The 26953-nt window shown below is 36.0% G+C and overlaps 4 protein-coding genes and 1 long non-coding RNA gene across 6 annotated transcripts in view; 2 read left to right on the top strand and 3 right to left on the bottom strand.

Annotated features, from left to right (window-relative positions):
• The first annotated feature begins 549 nt into the window (after positions 1-549).
• On the top strand, positions 550-7856 carry LOC128669951 (kynurenine aminotransferase-like). 2 transcript variants are annotated; one of them, XM_053745224.2, is made up of 10 exons: positions 550-738; positions 842-991; positions 1231-1384; positions 2513-2639; positions 2747-2856; positions 3896-4139; positions 4924-5090; positions 5810-5996; positions 6894-7057; positions 7692-7856. In XM_053745224.2, the coding sequence occupies exons 2-10, from the start codon at positions 924-926 to the stop codon at positions 7752-7754; spliced, it is 1284 nt and encodes a 427-aa protein (XP_053601199.1). In that variant the 5' UTR covers positions 550-738; positions 842-923; the 3' UTR covers positions 7755-7856. The 2 variants fall into 2 exon arrangements, with proteins under 2 accessions (XP_053601199.1, XP_053601198.1); XM_053745223.2 differs by having other exon boundaries at positions 550-710.
• LOC128669953 (uncharacterized) lies at positions 5655-6461 on the bottom strand. The gene is made up of 2 exons (XR_008404710.1): positions 6295-6461; positions 5655-6210 (listed from the first exon to the last, which is right to left on the bottom strand). It is a non-coding gene; the product is annotated as an uncharacterized LOC128669953 (long non-coding RNA).
• Positions 7842-23000, bottom strand: LOC128669952 (CIMIP2 protein GA14893-like). The gene is made up of 8 exons (XM_053745225.2): positions 22813-23000; positions 18627-18765; positions 17758-17854; positions 14786-14961; positions 14350-14512; positions 13039-13177; positions 8850-8948; positions 7842-8042 (listed from the first exon to the last, which is right to left on the bottom strand). The coding sequence occupies exons 1-8, from the start codon at positions 22857-22859 to the stop codon at positions 7976-7978; spliced, it is 927 nt and encodes a 308-aa protein (XP_053601200.1). The 5' UTR covers positions 22860-23000; the 3' UTR covers positions 7842-7975.
• Positions 9484-12878, bottom strand: Elp3 (Elongator complex protein 3). Its single transcript, XM_053745222.2, has 7 exons — positions 12220-12878; positions 11951-12115; positions 11687-11801; positions 11238-11488; positions 10708-10873; positions 9860-10072; positions 9484-9708 (listed from the first exon to the last, which is right to left on the bottom strand). Exons 1-7 carry the CDS (start codon positions 12780-12782, stop codon positions 9514-9516), a joined length of 1668 nt encoding a protein of 555 aa, XP_053601197.1. The 5' UTR covers positions 12783-12878; the 3' UTR covers positions 9484-9513.
• Positions 23001-24239: 1239 nt separating the features above from the next.
• The window catches only part of LOC128670443 (putative uncharacterized protein DDB_G0282133), a 40823-nt gene continuing 38109 nt past the window's right edge, over positions 24240-26953 (top strand). The window contains exon 1 of the mRNA XM_053746107.1: positions 24240-24629. The gene's annotated coding sequence lies outside the window, so the exon portion shown is untranslated. The remainder of the gene's footprint in view (positions 24630-26953) is intronic.

Genomic DNA, 26953 nt, shown 5'->3' on the forward strand with positions numbered 1-26953 from the left:
TGGTTTAGTCAGAGTTAGAACTTGGTGTTGCTAACCAACTGTACCCTGTTAGTGCCCTGGTTATAGTCAGCAAATTTGGAAGTTATAAATCATCAATTTCGTATTGGTTTTCGAAAGTGGGTAAAACGGACTTTGTGTGTGTATGGAAGGTACTTACTTTTTTGTTATTATTTTGGGTTTAGACTCAGTTTTTTTATTATTCTGAATTAAGATTAAACAAACTTTTAATATAGATAGGTAAATATAGTTATCTATAAATTATTCATTCATTTGTTTTTTGGAAGCATTATATAATCTAGTAAGACTTAGATAGGTACTTTCGCGTAAATTTATCTCCAAAATTTGAAAATACTTAGTATTATAACTCAATGTCACAGAATTTAGATAAAATAAATAGAATAGGTATGTACTAAAAATACTATTATTATTACTAAACATAGTACTATTGTTTTGGCTGTATGATTTAATGTTCTTACAAATTGTTTTACAATTACACTTGACACCAATTTGACACTGACTAGACTATCTCGCTCGCTCGTCACGTCATGCACGTCAGACGTCATTCTGACAATAATTTAATAGAAGAGGTTATGTTTTAATTTGTTTATATTGTGATAATGCAAAGGATAAACGAGATATTCGTATATAATTACGAGATTATTACATTATAAAATTATGCAAATGAATCGTCAAAAGATATTTGGCTAGAGGTGACGTATTATTTGCGATTTGAGCGACGTATGTTTATCAGCTGTTTGACGTTTACATAATTTTTATCCGTCATTTCAGTTTTAATATATTTACTTTTATATCTTTGCATTTATTTTAACATGTTTATTAGGAAACGAGTGCTGTGCAGTGTTGTGGAATTACGCAGGGTTGCTGTGAAGCAAGTTGATATCAAAAAATTTGCAACAACAAAGATGCAAACAAACATTAGTGATAAAATTAGACTGCCTGCCCGATACGGAACCGGCGAAAAAAGCGTTTGGTTAGTATTAAAACCTTACATTTTTCATAATTATAGCATGCCTAATTTTTTTCTATTATATGTATAGATTTTTTATAATCTACATAGCATATAATATGGTCTAACATAGGTTGCTCCAGGCAAACCTGTCAACAAAAAATAATTGCTATTATATTTTTAAAAAAGTAAAGAAAAATACACTTAAATCACATAGGTATTTCAATAGCTAAAAAAATTAAATGTATGATTGACATTTCCAGGATAGAATACAATGAATTCATAACCGAAGTCAAACCGAAGCTCAACCTTGGGCAAGGTTTGCCAGACTATCATTGCCCGAGTCATGTTCCCAAGGCACTGGCCGAAGCTGCCTTGTCAGAAAATCCTTTGATGAACCAGTATACAAGAGGATTTGTAAGTAGAATTTTATTGTCTTTTAGCTACAATCACACTACAGAACATTTAATGTGCAATGTATTATTATTTAAAATAAAATAAATAAAATAAAAATCTTTTATTATAGATACCAAGATTCATAGAAACATTAGTAGCATTTACACAATGTTATTGAAAGTATTTACTTTTCATTACAATTTCTGTGAGTGGGATCGAGAATGTGCTATTTCACTCAATACAATAGAAATTAGTGAAAAAGAGTGTATTTGACACTTTTTCCTTTTAGCTTGCAGTTGTTTTACTTTTAATTAAACATAGTTCTTGTCTGTGGAGTGACTTCCATATCTGTCTATCCTCAGTCATCCTTTTGACCTCCTTCTACACACATACAGCTTTTGCCTTCTCCTTTATATAGTCTAACTAAACCCTTACTTGCTTTCTTCTTGCTCTTCTAACTGCTATTTTCCCTTTAATGGGTAACAGCTGCTCAAATGATTTAAGAACATTTAAAAAAAATAAAGTTTTATTTGATTTGTTAAATTCAAAAGTTAATAATGAGAAAAATATCCTATATGTACTATTTATACTTCATACTTAATCTCATCAACCATTGTAATAAGCTAGAATTTATTCATAGGTAACAAGGTTATCATTTGTAAGTGTGTCACATTTTGTTATCAAATGATGTTATGTTTGGTGAGTATAATATAATGGTAATTTTGCTTCTACACTATTATGCGGTGTAGAAGTAATAACTATTTACTTATACTGTTGTGACATATTGATATACTATCTCTCATTGTGATGCCCATTGGGGCATTTAAAGGTACATTTCTGGGCCAATGCCCAGAGTCTGCTTTAAAATGTACCTTTAAATTTTTAAGTCTATTTTATTTTTTATGACCGGCGGCTTACCTGACTTTAACTGTCTTTGGGAATGCTGTTATTGCCTATAACCTATGCGAGCCAATGTCACATCCAGGGGAGTATATGAAGTGAGGGATCCATGTCACATGTGTGATATGTGTGTGTGACTATGACATACCGTAATTCTAAATGGGAGAAATTTTGCCAAGAGCTGTAATGTATACCAATTGGCACAAAATTGAAGAAAAAATCCAAAATTAAACTTGTTCAAAATTTCAGGGCCATCCAAGACTAGTGCAGAGCTTAGCAAAACTATATTCACCATTGATCAATAGGGAGATAAATCCAATGAGTGAGATCATTGTTACTGTTGGAGCATATGAAGCTCTGTTTACAACCATTTTAGGTAATGTTACAACTAGATTGAACAATATCCAAAATATTCAAATATTGGCAAAATGATATGTGTGTGATTCGGACAAAACAAAATCAATAGAGAACCTTTAATTACAGGTCATGTGGAACCAGGAGACGAGGTAATAGTAATTGAACCATTCTACGACTGCTACGATCCCATGATACTGGCAGCTGGAGGCAAAGCCAAATTCATCGCTTTGAAGCCTGTAAGTAGATACTCTGCAGTTGTGAGATGAGCTCCTTAGCTTTGCCTAGACATTAAAACACGGAGTTCTTAAAAAAGAGCATGAAAAGATTCATTTAATGTTGCGAGCGTCCATAGAATGCGGTGACCACTTTCCATCATGTGGGTCGAATACTTGTTGCCTTGGTTATGAAAACTTTCGCTCAGCCACTTCTCTTAATAAATCTCTAATTTAGATATTGATTAATTTGACTTTTTTACTTTGTGTTATTTTCGTTTTACTTCGTCGTATACCGTCCATACAAAACTCAGTTTTCAAAAAAGTTGGAGGCCTAATAATTTTGATTTAATACCTCAATATTCAGTGTAACATCATCATTTATTGTACAATTTAGTTCTTTTTAGGATTCCGTAGCCAAATGGCAAAAACGGAACGCTTATAGATTCGTCATGTCTGTCTGTCTGTCCGTCCGTCCGTATGTCACAGCCACCTTTTTCTTAATAAATCTATGTTTGCTGCTATGGAACCCTTCATGACTTTTTAAAATAGATTCAATATATTGTCAATAGAATAAGTGGTTAATAATAATGGGTAAAAAGTATAATAATTACCATGTTAGGTATCTTCAAATTGTAATAGGCACTTGCTACACCACACCAGTGATAACAACGAGAGTGTTATATCATCGAAATAAATTAGGACTTAAAATACTTATCGCCCATGAAGACCATGACCGCTGTTACATCATACGTATTACATTTTTTTTAGTATCATCATTGATAAGAACGATAAGACGATACGATTACGACGATACGTTGGAACGATGTATAGAATTCAAATTATTTCAATAACTTCTGTATCCACAACCAAACAATATGTCATATTGTTTATTTTTTTCAACTTTGGTTGGCCTGGATTGGCTACAGGGTAAGACAGTCCAGCAGCACGATCACTAAAGTCGCAGGTCGTGCGTGGATTAGATTAGCACAGGATAGAGAAGGTCGGCGTAAAAAAATAATAATGTAATACATTTCAAAATATATATTTTCTCTTCTTACAGAAAAAAATACACGACAAAATGACGTCGGCCGAATGGTATATCGACGAGAAAGAACTGGAGTCTCTTTTCAGTGACCGTACAAAGATGTTCATTCTGAACACCCCCCACAATCCCCTGGGGAAGGTGTTCACCAGAGAGGAGTTGGAGAAGATAGCGAACTTGTGCAAGAAGTACAACGTGCTGTGTGTCTCGGATGAGGTGTACGAGTGGATGGTGTTCGAGCCGTTGAAACATATCAGGATAGGTTATTAACAACATTCTTCTTCTTTAGCCATTTTCAACCTATAGGGTGTAGGCCTCCCCCAGTTTCTGCCATCTCTCTCGGTCTTTTTTTTGTTAAATAAATATATTAGGACAATTCACACAGATTGAGCTAGCCCCAAAGTACGTTCGAGACTTGTGTTATGGGATACTAACTCAACGGTACTATATTTTGTAACAAATACATATATAGATAAACATCCAAGACCCGGGCCAATCAGAAAAAGATCATTTTCCATCATGACCCGACCGGGGATCGACCCGGGACCTCTCGGTTCATAGGCAAGCGCACTTTACCACTGCGCCACCGTGGTCGTCAATTGGGCAGTTTACATCCACTTCAACGCAACTTGAGCAACGAATTTATGAAGATATATCCTTAGGTACATATTATAAAAAGAAGTCCTGTGCCCTATCGTGTCTGTCTTTTTGTCACGCTTTCACGGTTAAACCGCTGGGCCGATTTAGAAGAAATTTAGAATAGATATAGTTAATAACCCGAGATCAAACATACTACTACGGTACTATACGGAAAACGTGAGCATTGTAAAAAGCGACACGCTATTATAAGGGTCAAAAGATTTTGTGGCGGCAAAATATATAATAATAATTTGTTAATATCAAAATGGCGGGATCAATCTCGGATTATTAATACTAGTGTGTACTGTATATTCCAGAGTTTAGTTTCTCACCATGTGAATTCCAGAACTTCGTTTCTCACCACGCGTATTTCAGAGTTTAGTTTCTCACCACACGTGTATCCACAGCGACGTTGCCCGGCATGTGGGAGCGCACCATCACAATCGGTTCAGCCGGCAAGATGTTCTCAGTGACCGGCTGGAAAGTCGGCTGGGCGTACGGCCCCGCCAACCTCATCAAGAATTTGCAAATCGTACATCAAAACTGTGTTTATACTCACTGCACACCTGTTCAGGTATATGTTCGAAATTATTTTAACATTTTTCCAAATTATTATGTGTTTTTGGATAATAATAATTAAGTCAGCCTTAATTGACATGTCAATATTGTTTACTTTTTTAAATTCCAAAGCGGTATTTTAGTGGGTAACCTATTTGGTGTAAATTCGTTATTTTGTAACACCCTAAGTGGTGTTTGGTTTCGTCCTATAATCCATCGAGGCAACTAAGTGGACATATGTCCCTGTCGTTGGCAGCCGATAGGCAACCATGGTATTCTCAACAAGTCGACGTCAAGGAGGCGACTTAGTGCGGGTTTGCATTTCACTTCTAACGATTAGATCGATTCGAAGTGAGTAGCAATAAACCAATCACATTGCGGTGTGATTGTCGTGGCGTCACAATGGCACACTGTGATTGGTTTGCTGCGTCTCACTTCGAATCAATTCGATGATTGAAAAGTAAAATGCAAACCCGCACTAAGTCGCCTCCTTGACGTCGACTTGAAAATACCATGGTTGCCTATCGGCTGCCAATGATATAAAATATCTTATAAATAAATCTGATATAAAATCACAATCTTCAAAATTGTAAAGTGCATTTATTTTTTTAGAATGTCATATGGTGTTAGGTCCAACTTTTGTACATAATGTTTGTTAACGTTAACGTTTATTTTTAATCTTGTGCAATAAAGTTTTTAAATATTTTAAAATTCTTTCACAACACTCGTTGGCAGGAAGCAGTTGGGCGCGCCATAGAGTTCGAACTGTCCAGATGGAAGACGCCAGAGTGCTACATGTTCTCCCTGGCGCGGGAGCTGTTAGCCAAGCGTGACGTGCTGGACAGGATATTGAAGGATAATGGCTTCCTTACCACCTTACCGGAGGGAGGGTACTTCATTACTGCCGAGTACTCCAATATTGGTGAGTTATTTTTACTCGACTGTCCAAAAAGGTGTTATGTTTTCAGTGTTCATGTTTGTATGTCAAGTTTCTTTATACCACCATAATTCTTAAACACCTTTTTCCGCGGGCCACATAGATAAGTATGTGACGTGATTATAAATTCAGTATGGCGGATTATATCCATATTCATCCACACTGCTACTATATAAATGGGAAAGTCAGTATCATATAGCTGAAAACAGAGTTAAGACTCCATAACATTGAAAGCTAAAAAATGAAATTTTGGCCAAGTGGTTACGACAAAGACAATAGGTACCTAGGTGATAATAAACCATCCCAAATTGTGTGCGGGTCCTTGGAACTCGTTGAATTGTCGACAAGTTTGTTGTTTGACTTGTATTGTATCTAATTTAGCCAATATTATTTATTATTGGAATATTTTAATTTCGACGACTTCGAAAACGCCCGCAGGTGTCACGATGACAGATATATTCCGGTCCGTGTATATCTGTCATCGTGACACCTGCGGACGGAAGTCCGTGACAGCTGACGTCAACAGGCACGACCATAGATTATCTAGAAATACTTAAGGCATTATACATTTATTTAAGGCTTGCTTATTCAATAAATTTATTGTTATGCTGTGTACACTGTATTGGGTTATATATTAGTTTAAAACTATTGTTAAATGAAATTATGTACTGTATTATCTGTATTCTGTTTGTGTGCCTAATAAACAAAATAAATAAACAAACTGCTTTCAAACGTACAAAAAAAAAACAAAAGGAGGAACTCATACGATCGATCAAAATATTTTTACAAAAACAAGCATTACAAGTGATCACATAAATACATACATGTAGGTTTAATCATAAATTTGAATAAAACCATAATATTTATCATTTATTTTTACAGCAAATAAATTGGACCTGAGTACAGAAAAAGACAAATATAAGGACACTAGATTCACAAAGAAATTCGCCAAAGAAGCCAGCATCCTGACCATTCCGATGACAGCATTCTACTCCAAGGACCACAAGCATTTGGGGGAAAACTACATCAGATTCTGTTTTATAAAGGTGAGAAATATTAACATTGTATTTGGCATGATAATAGCACAGCCGAATTAACTATTTGCCTACTCAAAATTGAATTTCGAACGCCTTGGAGGCGGTATAAGGCAATCGTGGGGGGCTGACAGATGCGGGGAGGGGGTTAGGATCAACCCCCTCCCCGCAGCGTCAAGTGGCGATAAGTAACTAAAGTGATACAGATATAGTATCACATGTTTCATATTTTGTGACAACCGTGACTGCTTTCTCGACGCCTGGCGGCTGTTTCGCTTTTAGCAAGGTCATCGAGTTGTATGAATCTCGTAACTGTAAGTAATTACGCCAAAAAATATACGAAATGAATTTTAACAAATATTTATTAGTTACTATTTAAAAATTCCGTGTATTGAATTGACGTATGCATTGAATCGGAGGAAAATTTTCACCTTTATTGATGATTATTTCACACGATCTTTGTCTGGTTTGTATTTAACTATCAGGTGCAACTGTTAGGCAAAAGCCTCGTTAGTAATACAACCTTCCCATAATCATGGAAAATTGAACCCTATTACTGCGGCATAAAGTTCCAGGCAGGTTTGACATGCCTGCACGAGATTGTGGTTTGGAGAACAAACTGATCAACATTCTATTCTTCTTTCAGAAAGACGAAGTTTTAGCGCAAACTGGAACACTACTTCAAGAATGGCACCAAAAGACAAAATAGATTATTTTTGTGATACTTATATTTTAAGTGTTATTGTGTTGCAATACGTTGTGACCCCCAAAAATCAGCCATTAATGAAATAAAACATTTTATAGTTTCAAATGTTTATTTTGTTCCGCAAGATGTAAAATTTCTCATCCAAAATTAACAACACTCCGGTTTTGGATCGTATGCCGATATAAATAAATATGAAAGTCGCTTGTAAGATCCAAACGTTGAAATCAGGCGAAATCTCCACGCAGCCACCGTTTGGCGTCTCGTGTGTCGTTCCCGTACGTTTTCCCAAACCTGTTATATAAATATAATGTCAGATAGATATATAATAATGTAGGACAAACATACACTATTGGGAATCTCATGCGTCCGAATGGAATATTTTATTAACTGTGTCTCCGCCGACTTCCTTCTGAATAAAGATCATATAAATTTACCATTCCCCACAAATTTGTTTTTATTCAATCTTTATTTATTTATTCAAACTTTATTTACCAAAATTGGTTAAATAGGCGGACTTAACGCTAAAAGCATTCTCTACCAGTCAACCTTCGGGAAAAACAAAGACTAAAGCGAATTGTTTTTAAACACAAATTTGTTTTTAATGCCTGCATTAGAATTAAGATTATTACTGTTTGCCAATAATATATGGCCCGTTAAAGTTTGGAGAGGGCTTAGTGTGGGTTTGCATTTCACTTTTCACCATCGAGTCGATTCGAAGTAAGACGCAGCGAACCAATCACATTGCAGTGTGGTGGTCGTTGCGTCACAATGGCACAATGTGATTGGTTCGCTGTCTCATTTCGAATCGATTCGATGGTGAGAAGTAAAATGCTAACCCGCACTTCGCCCACAGTTCAGAAAAAGTGATAACCATAAAAATGTTAAAATACATAGAAAATTGATGTTACTAATATAATGAAGTTTTGTGTTCAAAGCAACGAACTTTAAAAACACTATAAGTATGTAGCCATTACAATACATGATCTCCATAGAAAAATTAAATGCTAAGTCCCGTTAATCATATACCTATGTATTTATGTGTACGAAGTTTAAAAACAAATCAAATGCTGGCCACAGGAAACAGAAAAAATATTATACCTGAACATAGCGCCAGGCACGTGACCCGCGTAGTTGGGCAACATGCCCACGTGCTTGTGGTACAGCTCCGTGGGGTTGATGGACAGCGGCGGGTCGGGTCTGCGGGGGTGGAAGGGAGTATAGGAAGGATTAGAGGTAATGTTTAGGAAAAAATGGAGTGTTCAATATAAATTTGCCGTAAGATGCAGAAACAGCCTTTTCTGTTCTTACTTCCTCCTTTCATTGGAAAAACGCTCTTCGCGATGTCTTCCTGAGCCGTGAAACGTCGGAGCTCAAGGTCCACTTCCCTACTTTTTCTTCTCCACTTCTTACCCTTTGTCAGATAATTAGCTTGTATCGATATACAACGTTGTCAAAGACGATTCTTTGACAACGTCAAGCCAGAAATGTTGTTCTTATTATATGCAGTTATCATTGATTCAGGAATACGAGGATCTTCTTGAATTACTCAACTGCATATTGTACTTATGATTGGTGAATGAAACACCACGACGACAGCCTAGTGTTAACGTGCTTCTCAAGCGGTGACATAATATCATAAGACTAGATATGACCATCTACTAGATATGACTAAATATGATATGACCTTTACAATATCAACCTGAAACCGATCAGAAAAATAAAAAAAAACATACAACATTGATAAAATAATTTATTTACAACATCAAACGAGCATCTTCACCATATAAGGCCCTTCTAGATGGTATCCAATCTTCGCATAGTAATTCCTAGTGCCAACGCCTGATATTACAGCCATTTTATCAGAACCGTGCTCTTCACGAGCGATCCTTTCCGCTTCTTCCATCAATAACATGCCAAAGCCTTGGTGTTGGAACTTTGTAGGGTCGCGGGCGTTCACCTAAAAGTCAAAAGTAAAAGGTGACTATTAGGTATTGAATAATCAGCAAATCACGAATTGGAAAGAAATACCTCGCTAAAATAAATACAGATCAATTGACAACCTCATCTTTCAAAACTGCTTTGTAATAAAATAATAAGTGACTACTCACAGGCACAACAGATCCATAAACATGCAGCTCCCTGACAATACTGCACTGTTTGAAGTTGGCATTGGACCCGGGCTTCAGCTCCGGCCTGTATGTGTCCGCAGCACATTTCCTGAGCCGGAGCAAACCCACTAGGATGTCCTGGTCGGGGTCTTCGTAGGATATGAACGTCTCCCAACCACCATTGGCGACGTAGTCGCGTCTTATTAGCTCTATCTGAAAATTTTAAAACAAGTTTAATTTATTTTGTGTTGTTTGCCAAAGGGTTCAGTACGATCTCAGTAGTAATTATCTTTTCAACAAGCAAATATAATCACGCAATAAAAACATGTTTCGAGCGCTAAAACTATCACTGGTGAAGGCCAACCAAACTTTATTAAAGTGGCACTTAAGTATACTGCTTTTAAATCATTGGAATTGTCATAGACAAAGCTAATACAACTAGTCCTAGGAACACTCCAAATGCTCCCGTGGATGTCATATAAAACAAATACACAGTCTTGGCAGATGATAGGCAGCAATGTTCATTCCCAAGGAGGATTGACGTCAGACATGCAGTAAAATCACAGTAGAATCAAAATTTCAATATTTATTTTTTTATGCTGATCCCGGTCTGGTTTTTATGTAACAGACAAGTCCACCTCATCATAGATAAGATCAATAATCTATTCATATACTAATAAATTATTGTGAAATAATAAGTTGTTCACCGAGAAATGAAGTTGATAGATTCTACCGAGGACGTACATTGCGGCCTAAGACAGCGGCCAGGTCTGCAAACTCACAAGTTGTGAATCATCATAGTGCTTTACACGTCATCTGCCTACGAGGATAATAAAAATGTAATTCACCTCATAAGGCCTCACTCTGTTGTGTATCTCCTGGATGCCGACCTCCCTGGTCCTCACGTCGCGGCAGTCCGCGCCGAGGTCGGCCATCCGCGCCAGCGCCAGCTCCCGCAGGTTGCCGTGCTCCACTCCAGACGACACTAGTGGCATGGGTATGTCTCTTTGTACCCTGAAAATACATATACATAATAGATGTACATAATAGAGCAAGGTTAAATTAATTTATTTATGGCATACTATCTTTTTCAGGCGTCTTGGCTCGCGTGTATTATAACCCCGCATTATAGTCATTTGGGAGTAAATTTTGAAAAATATAAGTAGCCTATGTTTGAATGGGGGTCTTTAACTTCATGCCTAACAAATTTCATCAAAATCGGTCTAGCGGTATTGCTGTAAAAGCGGAACAGGTTGAAACACTATATTCACATTTATAGTATTAGTATGGATATGGATAATACTTATCACCATCATTTGATGGTTGGATTTGGTTGAAGGAAGTCCATTTCAATAGTAATCCAAAACAATTAGATTACCTGTAAACTCTAGTCCATGGTGGCACCAAAGCCAAAACCTTTGCGATCAAATCAACCAATGTTGACGGAGGATAACTTCTGTACCTCCCAGTCTTCCACAGCTCATAGAGACCTGTGCCTCTGATCACTAGTGTGGGGTATATTTTTAAACCGTCAGCTCGGAAGGCAGGGTTCTCAAAGAACTCTATGAACTGTTCCACATCTCTCTCAAAGTCTACATTAGGTAGATCTGGCATCATGTGTGCAACAATCTGAAAATACATGTTTCAAATAAAGTTAACAATATATTAGGTTAAGTGACATTATATTTCAAATTGACTATAGAACTTTCAAAGATTCTTCAGCTGCAAGCTGTGTCTATTATTATTATTTTTTTTTTGTATTACACAATAATTACATCTCATGATATAAAGACTTCAAAAGAAATAAAGATGGGTTCTAAAAATCACCTTATATCCAGCATCCTTAGCTAAATTAAAATTCTCACAAACAGCTTTGACAGTATGTCCTCTATTTGTGTCCCGGGCAATGTCCTCATACACTGACTGCACTCCTATTTCTAGTCTGAAATTATGACAGTTTATTATTAAATATTATTTAACACGTGCTTCTTCTTATCAACTGTATTATTGTCTACTATCAGTATCAGTCACATACACACACACATTAAAGCAAATTCTAATATCACCTTAGAAAGCATGAAGCATTCTTACCTAGTGCATCCGTAATTGAGCATGTCACTCATGTGCCTTTGGAGGCAGTAGTCCGGCCGAGTCTCAATAGTTATGCCAATACACTTGGTTTTAGCTTTCTCTGAATATTTCACTGCCTCTGCTACACAGCTTGATGTGTGGCCTGATAATGCATCATGAAGATTTCTGTGAATTTGTAAATGTAATTTTAATAATAGTACTTCAAACTGTATGTTGTTAGATGGAGGTACTAATAACAATTAACTTGCGCAGATACAAAAAATAATTACCTTATAAAATAGTCTCTATAATCTTCAGGTAAGCTCATAAATGTTCCTCCCATCACAATAAATTCCACTTTATCAACACTGTGTCCCAGTTGTTTCAACTGTTCCACTCTGTGACGCGTTTGCAAATATGGGTTATAACGAGCGCGAATTGCTCTCATGGACGTAGGCTCATAACCTGTATAGCTCTGGGTAGAATATTCGAAATCAGAGTCCGGCCCACCAGGGCAATATACACATATGTTACCAGTGAAGTTTATATGCGGGCATCTATGTGGTTTACACATAACGGCCACTACTGCAATTCCTGACGCAGTTCGAATAGGTTTCGCTTTTAATTTAGGCAATAAAATACTCTTTGCATCTGCAGGAACTGCTGCTATGATGTCTACGAGTCTTGGAGATGTTCCAAGACCGTATTTTGATGAAATCCTCGTCTTCATCTTGTTGAGGTTAACATCCTTGTTTAGGCGATGCGCCACCAACAACTCTTGGATTATCTCGGATATAACTATCACCATCTTCTCCTCCTTTGATAGGTGTGCAAGAGGCTTCTTTTTCGTCATTATCCTGATTTATTAATGTATTTTTCGCAAAAATAAACGCGAATTATAGGTACTACGCGTGTTTCGTTGTTTTGCGTGACGATTTTTGACAGTGACGTTTAGATTTGACATTAACTTTTTAATTTTGAAATGTTTTAAAAAATAATAAGGACTTATTTCGCAAAGTGTTTTTAACTACCTACTAGGTACCTACTATTCTTATTTCTTGTTTATCTCAGATATGGCAGCATAAATCATCCTATAATGGTATACTTACTTGACTACATTAACTGGCGCCCATTCAGTGCTCTGTCTTCTTCGGTAATTAGAAGAGAAGTCACACAGCGCAGAGTTTGTGAGTTTCTTAGATGATTCACCAAATCGCTGGAAGCCATAGGGCACATGTCCAGCAAAACCTGTATGATAAATCATTTTTTAAAACTATGCTCTCATTACAGTGTACCATATGTACCTACATTATGTATATAAGTCATTTAGTTACTAACACTATGTGTTTTATTTATCAGCTCTCAGCGTGCCCCAATTAACAATAAATAAATACACACTAAGATCTAAACTAGGTACATTTATCTCTTTTAGATAAGTATTTAAGCAAATCCTGTAATGAATCGTCAGAAAGTTAAAATCATAAAAAATAACTTACGAACGGACTGGGAAGGGTTAAATCCCCATATTTGATTTCTTACAAACGAGGCGTGAATTTTTCCGTACGACATGGGAATATTAAAAAATTGTGCACCAAATTTGCGAAACTTGTTTAAAATTGATTAAAAAACTGACATAAACTAACACATGTCATAATAAAAAAATGTTACGAAAAGAAAAAAAAATATAAAAAAGTTCTCATATAGTTTCATAAGAAAAAAAAAAACAACATTATGCGGATTTACATAATTGGGATTTACAGAACTTTAAACACGAATATTATTTATAAGTCGAAATATATATATCGAATGTTGATTCTATATTATACCCTATTAAAAGGCGGTCCACCAAAGTCTGGCCACAGGCCAAACATGCATGATCATTATCATTATGTCATGGTAGGACAGCCAGAGAATGGGGATAGAACATTGAAATAAGATTTTCCATGGTCTGAGAAAGATAATTAGCGTGCCTTCGTGAGCGTCTTCACTGAAAAAAAGAAATAGCTGAACCAGTTTTGCTATTTGCAAATTTCTTTAATAGATACCAAACTTTGGTTGTAATTATCCCCATAAATATAACCCAAACCAGATAAGCTAATCAGTTCTTGATAATCAGTATTAGCTATTATTTATGAAAATAAACCAGTCAAACTACTTTAGCTGCAAGAACAAACTGTTCCATAGCTGGTAACCGAACATATGTACTTATATTTAATACAATGTTGTTTGAAACATTGTCATGAATTTATTTATAGATAACAAATAACAAAATTCCTGAAGAAAATGGTGTAAATGCAACACCAAGGAATTCCTTGGTGTAAATGCATCTTCAGGAATTTTGTGAAACTAAAGTCTAAACAGATTAAACAATGCGATGGTCATTATTTTATGGATGGAAGCGTACGATATATCCATATCACCTTTCTTAATAAATTTATCCGGGTTGGAATCTTCCATGAAGTAAGGGCTGACGGAATGGGTGGCCGGAGATAATTTCGGTTCGTCCATGGGCAGGTCCCTCAGGATGCCAGCACATTCTGGTCTCACCACCACCAAGGGTAGCTTGAATTCAGCTGTGGCCGACTAAACCGAAAATACAAAAAAATGAGCACAGTTTTTCAACATATTTAAATTGGTCTAAATATTTTTTGTCTTCAGGTATTATCATTGTGAAGTTTTAGATTCAAACATTGAAAATGATTTCAATTTCATTATGCATCTCACGTCTCTTCTCATTCAAGTCTTCTTTCACATTCCATCTCAGAATTCCATCCTTTCTTCTCTCTTCATCCATCCCCTTTCTCTCTCTTGCAATTTCCATCTTCATCAAGATGTTTCGCATACAATTTCACTTACAAATCTGTCAACAAGGTCCCAAGGCTGCCCTAATCCTGCTTGAAGGTCGACCACCCTTTCCAATTGGTTTCTGGCAGCTCGTTGATTGAGCTGAAGTCTCTGGAACTCCGATAGGGCTTCGGTGGCGGCTACTGTGTACCGCTGGCCGAATTGCGCGTTGAGTCGAGGTAGGAATCCTGATTGATTTCAACGTAATGTTTATTATATTCTAATTCCAAATTTTATTCAATTTTGGATGCAGTATATCACTTATTGACCTTTATTCAACTCTGATGAAATAAGTATAAGTATCGCACTTATTGACGTAAAAAAGTTGATGAGAGATGCAACACACTTCAACGCAGCCTATCACCAAAGACGTCAATTGAAAATTGTGGATTTAATAGTTTTATAAGTATAGGTAGGTACACTATTAAGTATATAAAAATTTTTCATTCTTAATCATTTTAATCGTTGATTAACACAATATTTATTCAATTTTGGATTTTATTACAATTATTTAGGTTTCGTTTTTCCTATTCAGATTTCTTGACTATCTTGGCCTGTGTTCTTAGTTGGGTATCACATAATCAATTCTCCAGATTATAGTTTCCTCATAGCAAATTTACCCATTCAACACGTTTGTACTAAATGTTTATTACTCAAAGTTCCCATCAAGTTAATAGCCTTCTCAAATAGGCTAGGACTTAATTGTTAATTGAGCTTCTAAGGCTGATCTTCCATCGATGTTGTAGCTATGATACAATAAAATTATTTTTAAGGAATAATAAACTCACCTAAAAATAATTTCGGCATATCGATTATGGATCGACGGATACGAATTTTCTTTTAGGTAAGTATAAAATAAATTGACGAAATTCAGGTCGGTTATATATCACTAAATACTAAAGTCGTTTTTGGGACTAGATTAATATAATATTACTAGATATTGCCCGGGGCTTCGCTCCCGTGAAAATTTTGAGATAAAATATAGCCTATAGCAATCTTGGATAACGTACCTTTCCAATGGTGAAAGAATTTTTGAAATCGGTTCGGTAGTTTCGGAGATTACCCGCCTCAAACATACAAACTCACAAACGCTTACCTCATTATAATAATAGTATAGATTTAATATTTAATATTAATTAATTTTCATTATACAGTAGTTTTTGAATTTTTTCATTACAAAAGAAAAATACAATACTTTTCACCTTATAGGTAATATTAATATTATTGTTTAGATGTTTTCCTCACCTCTTTATTAAAGGTCTACCAATACCAATACTTCCATTCAATAATGTTATACCGAAATGTGAAAGTTTGTGAGGATGTATGTATGTATGTTCGTTACTCTTTCACGCAAAACCTACTGGACGGATTGTTTTGAAATTTGATACACGGGTAAAATATTTTTTTCCCGAAATTCCCACGGAAGCGAAGCCCCGGGATGCAGCTATAAATTTTCAATTGTTTCAATAAAAGTAAAGTACTTAGGTAGGTTATTTCCATCAAAATCAGGCTACTGGCTTAGGTACCTTCATAGTGTGTGGACAAATTACCTAGATGGACATGTGTGCCTACATACATACATATTGTCTAGGTACCTAGATAGGTACCTACACATATGTGTGGCAGGTGAGTGCCAATGCCAAGAGACAAGAAGTGTCGACCGTTAATTAATAGGGAAGCTGTATACGTGACTAATGTACTAATATTGGCTGTTACTCGATACCTACACTGAGTGCTTAGTTTTAGGTGATAACTACTTACTTATCCATATTTTCATACTAATAGTCTGTCTATAGGTCTGTCTGTTCCGCTTTCAGGGCTAAACCACTAAACCGATTTTGATGAAATTTGAGTATCCATAAATTGTTTATATAAATAAACAAACACAGATAATAGGTATTACTTCAACAAAAATTTACCAGCGCAGGTATCGATAAAAAGAAAACAGGAAAGAAAAAAACGAATCTCTAACCTCCTCTTCAGAAGTGGGTTAAAAAATCAAAACAAATGCGTCATCTACAAAGTACAGCTAGGTAATTTTTAGTGTCATCAGCGTATACACGAGCCGACCGCTCCATTTGGTATGAAACACGATATGTTTACGCGTTTCATACTTCGTATTTCATACATTCCCAGGAAACTGAGGCATTCCTCAGGCTGCCCCGCAGGCCTAACTGATAGCTGACTCATTGGTGACTGAATCATGGGTATAGCCTTTGTCTAGATGCAACGATTTCACCAAATAACCTACATGCTGTGTGTTCCTTTTACATCAAAATTTTCTAGAAGAAAATTAGATGCGATGATGTCTTTTGCACGTAATGAAAGAGATTAAAATGCGATCCAATTTAAATGTAATTTCATTAAAACCAACGTGAGAAATAAATGTTGCTCACTATGATTGTCGCCAGTAAAATCGACTATAGTTACATATAGCGTTTTTTTACTAATCAACGCCCAGCCTTAACCATAGAAACTATAAACGCGAAATTTGGGCAGTAGCTTTAGGTTATTACGTAGTTATTACGCCGTAGTGCTCAGACAAGAAAGGAATTTTCATAATTCGACCCCTAAAGGGGTAAAAATTGGGGGTAAAGTTTGTATGAAAAATAACGAAAATCTTTAATGATCTACTTGAAACTTGGCACAAATGCTATGGAACAAAAATAATGAAACACGTGTTTCAGGATTTTTTTAAATTTGACCTTTAGTGTAGTTAAGTGAGGGTGAAAAGAAATAACCAATAATCCCATTCAACATTTCGTCAACTAAAGGTATGAGTAGACAGCTCAGCGATAAACACCATTGAATTCACGTTGTTACTACTGATAGTTCGAATCATAAACTTCAATTATTATAAATTAAATCTGATTATCTATACGATGATTTCTGAGAAAGATTCATTATGGTTTTACCCGTGGTTTTACTCGAGCGAAGCCGGGACGGCTGTTAGTACTTATATAATAAGATAGTCATGTACTCACCCTCATACCCCGGTATCATAGGATGTTTATACACTGGATCACCATTCCTGAACCTCGCGTTGACCACGTCGATGTCATGTTGTGGGGGCCGGAATATCTAAAGGAAAAACAATTAATTTCATTGTGAAATATAGCTATGACAAAAGGTAAAAGCAAATATAAGAAGTTACCTACTTATAAAAAATATACTTATTGCAAACTAGCTTTTGCCCACGGCTTCGCCCGCATGAGTTTTTATGCGAAAGCGGTACTTTCTACACAAACTTTCACTCTCATTATAGTCAGATGGGGGTTGATTTTTGAAAAAAAAAAACAGTGATATGTTTGAACGGGAACCTTTAACTATATGTACTTATACCAAAATTCATCAAAATCGGTCCAAAAGTAGCCGTGACAGCGGAACAGACAGACAGACTTTCGCATGTAGTTTGGATACGCAATGAATTGCCTGATCCAAAGAATATCTATTGCAATTCAGAGGGAATGTAGCAAGCATAGTTTTGAGTCTGTTGTTATCCGGGTTGAAATTTTTTACGGATTTTCTTTTATTGTATTTTTTATAGCTTTGGATAGTCAGATCTCTTGATCAGTCACAGCGACTTGAATGTATATAAGTATTCTAATATTATTGGTATAAGATTTACAGTCCAATCATTGACATCTCATTCTCATCACAGCATTTTCTCGGCTTCTTCAACGGGCATTGAACGTTGGAGACCACGCTCCGCTTTCCTATTTTTAATTTCCACATCTCACGATCACCGGTATCCCTACATGTCATATTTCAGTTCAGTCCATTCATTGGCTAATTAGCATGAAAGGAGTAGCGTTCAGTGTCCAATAGAGAAGAAGATGAAAGGAGTAGGCACCTGGAAGTCATCTGCAGTCCTGTCAGACAGCACAAGCCTCTCTGAATGTTGGACGCTGGGGTCCAGGAGGATCTTGTGTGTCGTGGAGCCGTAGGTGTCGCCTATACGGTATTTGTACTCGGGGCAGTGGCCGGTGTAACTGAAATTATACACCATAAATTTTTAATTGTGCCAATAGAATTAAAGGCATAATATTAAAGACCCTATTAATACAAGTGAGTAATTAAAATTTAATATCATCGTCTATCACCAAAGTTATTGAGGTTTGCGTTTATCCCAAAATATCAATGAACTTATGGACGTAGTTTGAAACTCAAATTATTCCAATTTATAGGTTTGTCGTGTTCTCTCGCTCTCGCGTGCAATGATATAGGCAAAAAATAAATAAATAAAAAAGAATTGCCAGAATTTATCAATGAAAATCGAATTTGTGTGAACCCCTACACTGAACCTGGCTTCTTAGTAAAGGTTTACTAAGAAGCCTAATAGTCAGGTGAAGTATTATAACTAACTATTATAGATTTTTTTTGATAAATTTTGGATTTCGATTTTTTATGTTTTGACTATACTATGCACATATTATAATTAAAAATTTATGGTGGTAGGGGAGACCGGGTACAAAAGTAACATTTTGTACTTTCGGCTTGGTTACTGATTGGTTTTTATAATTTGGATAAAATCGAAGTTGGCATATATAAATTTCATTTATAGTCTTTAATTAGAGTATCGAATTATCTTGTTATTACAAAATTTGTAGGACTTACAAAGGTTTTAAAAAAAAAGGTCAGTTGTTACTTTCGACCACGCTGGCAGGTCGATAGTAACAAGCTGTGGGTCGAAAGTAACAGGACGAAGTGGTTTCTAATCAATATAAAACGATATCTTTAATCAACAAATTATTTATTAGAAAAATTTGTATTAATAACACAAATAAACTTATGCCTTTTTATGCTCAAAAAATAATAGTTAATGAAAACAAAACAATATTTTAACTCCTCGTTACAAATAATTCTAGTTTTGGTATTGAGATCAATTATTAGGTAGGCTTACTAATTGTACATATTATTTCTAATCAGACCATTCATTATCAGTCTTCTATTCAGACTCGCAGTTATGGCACACATAATTTTCATCATCATTGACGCATTCAACATGTGACCACATTTTACATTCCATACATTGTGTCCATTGTTCATTTGGTCGGCTACTGCTAAAACTTTCTAGACAAACAAGACAGAAGCAATCTTCGTCATCAGATTTATTATTTTCTTTATCTTCCTTCCTTGTCTTCTTTCCTTTTCCCTTTCCTTTTGTGGATATAAATTTCCTCTTGCGTTTTTCAGTTTCGGCTTGTAAAACCGTCTTCTTGGCTTTGTTTCTTTGTTTGTACTCTTCTTCAATTGCATTTTTTTCAGGCGTGTCCGTCAATATTGCTGTCTTTCGCTTCTTACGTCCTTTATTCGTAGCAGTTCTCGGACCTGCTTGTGGCAAAGGTCGAAGATCTTTAGGAGTAAAATTAAATGATTGAGAAGAGCTGATTTGTTGTAATCCACTCGGTCCTGGAACTGGCGAGTGAGATCTTTGGTCGGAAGCTGGGGTAGTTAATGAAGAATTACCTTCAGCAAATAACGTGCCCGGTAAATCTTGAGCAGACTGTGATTTGCTCGACAAATTAATACTGTCTGTAAGCTGGTCACTCGATGTTGGAAGAACGTCTGCTGAAGTTTCTGAAGCAACTTCTTTTGTAGACGTTACATCAAAACTGGGCCATGGATCAGTTGGTGGAATTTCAATATTAATTTGTAATGGACGGTCAGTTACTGATGATGGTGCAAAGTCGACAGCAGTAAAAATATTTCTATTAAATGGGCTTATACCGGTACAGGTAAATCCGGCAATGGCATTTCTATCAGTTACAGAAAAAGGAAATGCTTCTCTAACAATCCCTGGAATGTAATGGATGGTCATTGTTTGGCCAGGATGATTTCGCATCCAGTTATCTGTAGCGGTATTTATCATTTTCTTAAATGGTCCAAATACTGCTCTGTCCAGAGGTTGAAGTTTATGTGTGCAGTGAGGTGGAAACGACAACAATACTATACCATTCATTTTGCAGAAATCTAGAGCTAGGATCGATATATGCGAAGCATGATTATCAAGCAGTAACAAACATTTTTGCTCAACCGTTGGTTTTACTTGTTTTTTGAAATGTTCTAGAAATAGCAAAAATTCTGCTTCCTGCATCCATCCACTATTATTGCCAGCTCCAGCACATCCTACAGGACCTTCTCGTATCATGTGGTCTTGGTATCGCTTTAGTGGAAATACAAAAAAAGGAGGAATGTGTCCTCCTTGAGCATTAATTGCGACCGCAACAGTTACTAATCTTCCACGTTCTGCTGAGGTTACTGCACCTACTTGCTTAATACCTTTTTGAGCTATAATCTTGCTAGGTTTCTGAACAGTGGTCACCCCCGTTTCATCCATATTCCAGATATCTTTTGGTTCAAAATTGTACCTGTCCATAACGTTACCAAGGTTATCGAAAAACTTATTTACATTGTGTTCATTAAAACTTGAGGCCCTGGACAGACTTGTTGCTTGAGGACTCCTCAAAGAAAGGCTTGGATGTCGCTTTAAAAAACCCGTCAACCATTCCTTACCTGCCATTTGAGTGTCATGCCACTTATCAGGAAATTTTTTTTTGTTTTTGTTCGCCAACTCGTATGCCAGTTTACGAACTTCACATGGAGATAATCCAAAATAAACTCCAGAGCATTCAATCAAATAGTCCTGTAAAGCTTTTTCCTCGTCAGAACTAAAAACACGGTTGACAGAACGGTAGCCAACAACTGCATTAGTATTCCCTGCCTTAACTTTTTTTATGTATCTGTATAACGTTACATGGCAAACGTTATATTTTCTTGCTAAGGCTCTTATTTTTGTGCCTTCCTTGCAATGCTCTTCAGCTGCTTTTCGGTAAACTTCCATATCAGTAGTTCCTCGTGAGGTGTTTCTGATGCGATGTCGCGGCATTCTGTGAAAATAATTGTATGCATTAAAATATTATTCTCAGTTAATCAGAGGGGGGACAAAAGTAACATGTTACTTTCGTACTCATAGGCCTATGTTACTTTTGTACCCAATCACATTTTTGTCGAAACTTGAAACATAACCTTCGAACGCAACGGGCTAGACAAAAACGAATTATAACACTGTACAATCAATTTGATCAAGAATCACAATGTAAATCATCAGAATATTATCACTATTTTATACTACGTAAACATTAAACAAGTAAATGCAAAAAAACTTACTTTTCATTCGTAAAATCACGTAGCGTCCTCTAACACAACATCACTGCGCGTGGCGCTCGCGGCGACTGAATACAGTTGAGGGGGGTACGAGGGGCTATCACCTGACGGCAGCGAAGCGGCGTTGCGATTATTAGACAAACCTATAGCGCATTTGTTACTTTTGACCCGCCGTTACTTTTATACCCGGTCTCCCCTATTATTTTCTATATCCCAAATTGCTTGTAGCAAAAGGAATATAATATATTAATGTTACTTGGACTTGTACCGGTAGTGACCGGTGGTAGTGCGGTGGTTAAGACGGCCGCCTTTGGTCGACGGGTCCCAGGTTCGAATCTTCTCGAACTCGTGCCATATGATGTATGTCAATCTAACTCATGTAGGTATACTTATCTTCTTAGTAATTTTCATAGACATCAAAACATCGTGAGGAAACCTGCTGAAAATTTAGATCACCAGTGTATATGCGACTGCCTATCACTGGATGGCGGCGGGTGATCGTAATTTTCATATCAGGTGCCTTTAGGTGACTTGGCTAAAGGTCATTAGGTGGTCGGTATCGCCCGATTTGGAATTGCTTAATCAAATACTGAAATTGGCGATTTAGTTGTATACTGTGGGTGGACGGACGATCAGATTGAACTCAATTCAATCGTCAATCGAATTGGAAAATCAGATTGTATCGTGCGGAAGGGGTTTATTTTTGAGTTTGTAATGACACATAATCCACGACCACAACCACGACTCGGACACAAAATTATATTTTGAATAAAGGTTATTTAGACCGGGAATCCACGTTCCAAAGCCAACCCAACCACCATGCTCGTGATGATGATGAGGGCCAAGGAGTCCTTAAAGTTGGGTCTACTTACCCTGGTATATAATGTGGCTGAGCTATACTAACAAGATCCAACGCCATTGTGTCAGTTGGGCCAAAAAATTTTTACTTTTGAGAATATCAACTCATAATTTTGAGGAAATTTTGATGAGTCAGCTTTTAGCTCACTAGAATTTAGTGATGTGACAAAATTGGTGTTATGAAGTTTGTGACATTTTGTGGCGTATGCGTCAAGTTTTTATTTTAAAAAACTCGAAAATTATAAGTAGGCTTAGGTACCTTTTTAATTACCTTACCTTCTCGGTCATAAGGTGTTGAGGTGACGCCTTGCAGAACAAATAATTCCATTCAAAGCCTTCATCCCTCGAACAACAATACGACATTAAAACATTTTATTTTTAAAATAAAAAAAACTTTGGAAAACAATTTATGTTTGTAATTGTGTATAATTTACGAGTAAAGTGCTTGTGAAAATTTTCGGTTAAGAAAACTTAAGGGTCTAGTTTCCCTATAAAATGCGAATCTCCGTTTTACTTAGAGAAATATTTCCGAGATAAAAGTTAACGTATCGTGCACAAAGTAATTGAAGTACCTAAAGATCATGGATAATAACATTTTGATATGATTATTAATGTAAAAAATAGATATCCTTATCTTTAAGCATTTTCGCCTTTTTTCCTAAGCCATATAACGTCGGAGCCCAGAGTCCGCTTTCCATGTATGAAGTGAACAAATTCTGCATCTCAGCCCAGCTATCTCGAGGTATCATAGGTGATGGCTTACCAGTATGGCTGGGAATCTGATAGGATCAAATCTGAAAATATTGTGAATAATTAGGTTAGAAGAGGTGGTTGGGTCAACGAGACCCTGGTGTTCGTCTATGATGACATCCGCAAAAATACTCGCTCCGTAGGGTTCGGTCAGCACATTATCCGAATAACACCTTTCGTTTCGATAGCAATGACTACTACTCCAATGACCCGACGGTTCCTCCTCACATGCGTGACCAGTTGCCATAAAGAAGTAACCTAAAAAAGCTATCATATGCACGCTATAAAGCAATGCAGTGTTACGGTGACGAGCTAACTCTTCTTTCATATTTTTAAGTGTTTATAGTCTATGCCGAGCATGCTTATTATGAATAAATAACTAAACTTTTGTCGTAAAAAATTACAAGAAATTATACTGTTACAAGAAATTATACAACAGTATAATTTCTTGTAATTTTTTACGACAAAAGGTTCATCTACAATTCGATATTCCTAAGTAAATAAAATGGATATTCATAAAATAAAATTGGTTATATACATTTATTATCGTTTCTCCAAGAGAGAGATAGTATTGTGACTTGTGAGTGAAGCATATTATTTGAAAAGGAACTCCTTCAACAACCTATCATTCACTCCACTAGCGTTGTTTTGTTTCGTTCGTTCTCTTGCCGCCATATTGGATTTATCAGTGGCGGCGAACTGCCGTGCAGTCGGTGACGCTCCGCGTCAAGTGACAGTTATGCGATGAAATCCTAACTTCCAAGAACTATGTGATGTAAAAGTGATTTTATTGTATAATAAAACAGAGACTGTGAAGTGAGATGTTCGTAACAAACACATAAACTTAACTTCATTCAAACTTACTCAATCGTGACTTCGCCGACTCGAAATGCATGCATTCCATCGAGATTGTTGAACTTTATTTTTTTTCGTAGTGCCTTTTTGATTCTTATCAAGTATGGTTTATTAGTTTTTACAGTGGACTATAAACTTATCTATACTGTTTTTTTATAAATTGGTGTTGTGCTAAAACTTTTGTTTTACAAAAGTTAGACCGACGCGGATTGCCGAAACAGTCAAGGTAAGATTCATATGTTAAGTTGTATTGTAGTTAATAAGCAACTGTATGTTGCCTAACTATTTTATGCTCCAAATAAAGTTTTGTAATTTAGCAAAAAATGCAATGCAATTATTTGATAACATTTAAATAGCCGGCAACTATAAAGGAGAAATGCTCGTGAAGCAATTAATCAATTAGTGAATGATTAAGAACATCACTAGTATGATGTTAATAGATACGAAATCCAAAACACTTACACTGATAAACGAATATAGAAAGTGGTTACCATAATTGTAGACATCATCATCAGAAGATTAGAGAATGAGAAGAAACGATAATAGTAACTATGAACTAAATATTTCGACGACGACTTTGAGTAGGTTCACGTACTGTCACTGTACAAATACAATAGTATATGTATTTTAATGCGGCTGTCCCTCAAATACCAACGTACAAAGAAGACTCATGAGACCAAGACGGTCAAAAACATACCCAAATATTAATTAAATTCAAGCAAAATAATATGAACTCACTTTGTGATATTTTAGTTTGCAATTTCGTTATCAAATGCAGAAACCTTATCAAAGCTGATTATGATAAAGTTAATAGGTACTTCCCGTTTATGAATATTTTTATTTTTCATCAGTGCATCGCTATATTAAGACTGTGGAAAATTTCATTGTTCATGTGAATGTAACTATAATTTGTCCTTACAATATCTACTCCAGTGATCATCATAACATTCGACTCTTCAGCCCATTGACGACCTCCGTGGCGCAGTGGTAAAGTGCTTGCATCTGAACCGAGAGGTCCCGGTTTCGATCCCCGGTCGGGTCATGATGGAAAATGATCTTTTTCTGATTGACCCGGGTCTTGGATGTTTATGTATTATACAATATAGTATCGTTGTATTTCTTATAAAATATAGTATCGTTGAGTTAGTATCCCATAACACAAGTCTCTCAAGGGCTAGGTCAATCTGTGTGATTTGTCCTAATACATTTATTTATTTATTTTATTTACATGTATAAGCTTTTTGTAGGTACTTATATTAAACTCAAGTCTTTGGTCCGTACTTAATTTTTTTTTTGTTCCTTGTTCTGATTCTGAACTGATAAGTTTAAATACCTACTGCTACTCGTATTAGTCGAAACCACGGTAACGATTATAAGTATCATTTCGGTATGTAAGCTTACTGTCATGATTTACAATAGGTACCTATTAAAGTGTCTTGCCACTGCCTTATTTACAGCAGTAATATAATCGTGCCCTTTCCCGCCAATAATGTCGTAATATTACAAAATTATGTAAATGTATTATTTTCTCTTTGATAACTTTCTTCCTATATTCTTTATTGTATGAAGAAAGTTGAAATCTGTTCAAAGCATTCATCACCATAAAATTATAGTGATTTTTATCTACGAATCGATTTGGAAACTCAATGTCCGCTGGCGTTTCGGTTCGTGCGATTTTAAAGTTCACAGATTGTTGACCTTAAGTCTACGAATTTGGTTTCGATAGACGTTAAAACTTGAAACGGAATATACTTTACTTATCTACTCAGACACTCGTCATCTTAAGTCATTATTTACCTGAGATGTTTAATTTGCATCATGAGAGGCACGGTTTGCGACAAACGAAGATGATTAAGATTTATTTTCTTTTCATGCACAGAACACTAAAATTAGTAGGCAGCTTCATATTAGACGAATTATTTTCGATGATCTAATCATTATAGGCTACAAAGACAAATAGGTACAACGGATTACGCTAGTTCTCTTTATTATACGGTGCTATAGGCAGATACAATATTTCAAACTTTTACCTTTTCTTTGTCGGGGTTTAAAAAATACCCCACTGTCAACCATTCAGACTGAAGATTTAAGTCTGTACTTTCGTACCAGTGGTATCCTTTCTATAACACAATGTCTACGACTATTATTATTTTTGTATATCTATTTAAAAATATCTCTACGTCACGATTGTTTAAATGTATCTTGAATTTATCCCCTATAAAACCGCTGACTACGAAATAAAATAAGTACTCTTAGAACTTATCTTGGTAATAGCTTACCAGTTAATTCGGTTCAAGATAAGACAAGAAGTAAATTATGGTAGGAGCAACGCGGACCGTTCGTTAGCTACCAACGGTATTGTGGTGATTCGAGTTTTGAGCTTAAGGCACTACATAAATTGCCTAGACATGACTTTGTATCATGCCAGTAACAAAACGAACTCCAATACCTACTTCAATAATCTGTAGTTGCCGATAAAAATTGGCAAGTATTTTCAATTTTTTTGTCATAAATCGACCAACAAAGATGTTTTGGTTTTAAATTAATTCC

Source organism: Plodia interpunctella, chromosome 5, assembly GCF_027563975.2.
Source record: "Plodia interpunctella isolate USDA-ARS_2022_Savannah chromosome 5, ilPloInte3.2, whole genome shotgun sequence".
NCBI lineage: Eukaryota > Metazoa > Arthropoda > Insecta > Lepidoptera > Pyralidae > Plodia > Plodia interpunctella.

What these genes read in the sequence shown, in the direction of transcription:
- LOC128669951 (XM_053745224.2), top strand. Translation starts at nt 924, where the DNA reads ATGCAAACAAACATTAGTGATAAAATTAGACTGCCTGCCCGATACGGA. An exon ending in CTCACTGCACACCTGTTCAG is followed by an intron (nt 5,091 to 5,809) that starts GTATATGTTCGA and finishes ACTCGTTGGCAG; the next exon opens with GAAGCAGTTGGGCGCGCCAT. An exon ending in TGCCGAGTACTCCAATATTG is followed by an intron (nt 5,997 to 6,893) that starts GTGAGTTATTTT and finishes TTATTTTTACAG; the next exon opens with CAAATAAATTGGACCTGAGT.
- Elp3 (XM_053745222.2), bottom strand. Translation starts at nt 12,782, where the DNA reads ATGACGAAAAAGAAGCCTCTTGCACACCTATCAAAGGAGGAGAAGATG. An exon ending in CTAAGGATGCTGGATATAAG is followed by an intron (nt 11,489 to 11,686) that starts GTGATTTTTAGA and finishes ATGTATTTTCAG; the next exon opens with ATTGTTGCACACATGATGCC. An exon ending in ACAGAGTGAGGCCTTATGAG is followed by an intron (nt 10,073 to 10,707) that starts GTGAATTACATT and finishes TAAAATTTTCAG; the next exon opens with ATAGAGCTAATAAGACGCGA.
- LOC128669952 (XM_053745225.2), bottom strand. Translation starts at nt 22,859, where the DNA reads ATGGCGTTGGATCTTGTTAGTATAGCTCAGCCACATTATATACCAGG. An exon ending in GGACTGCAGATGACTTCCAG is followed by an intron (nt 17,855 to 18,626) that starts GTGCCTACTCCT and finishes TTTTTCCTTTAG; the next exon opens with ATATTCCGGCCCCCACAACA. An exon ending in GCGCCAGTTAATGTAGTCAA is followed by an intron (nt 8,949 to 13,038) that starts GTAAGTATACCA and finishes CCACCCCCGCAG; the next exon opens with ACCCGACCCGCCGCTGTCCA.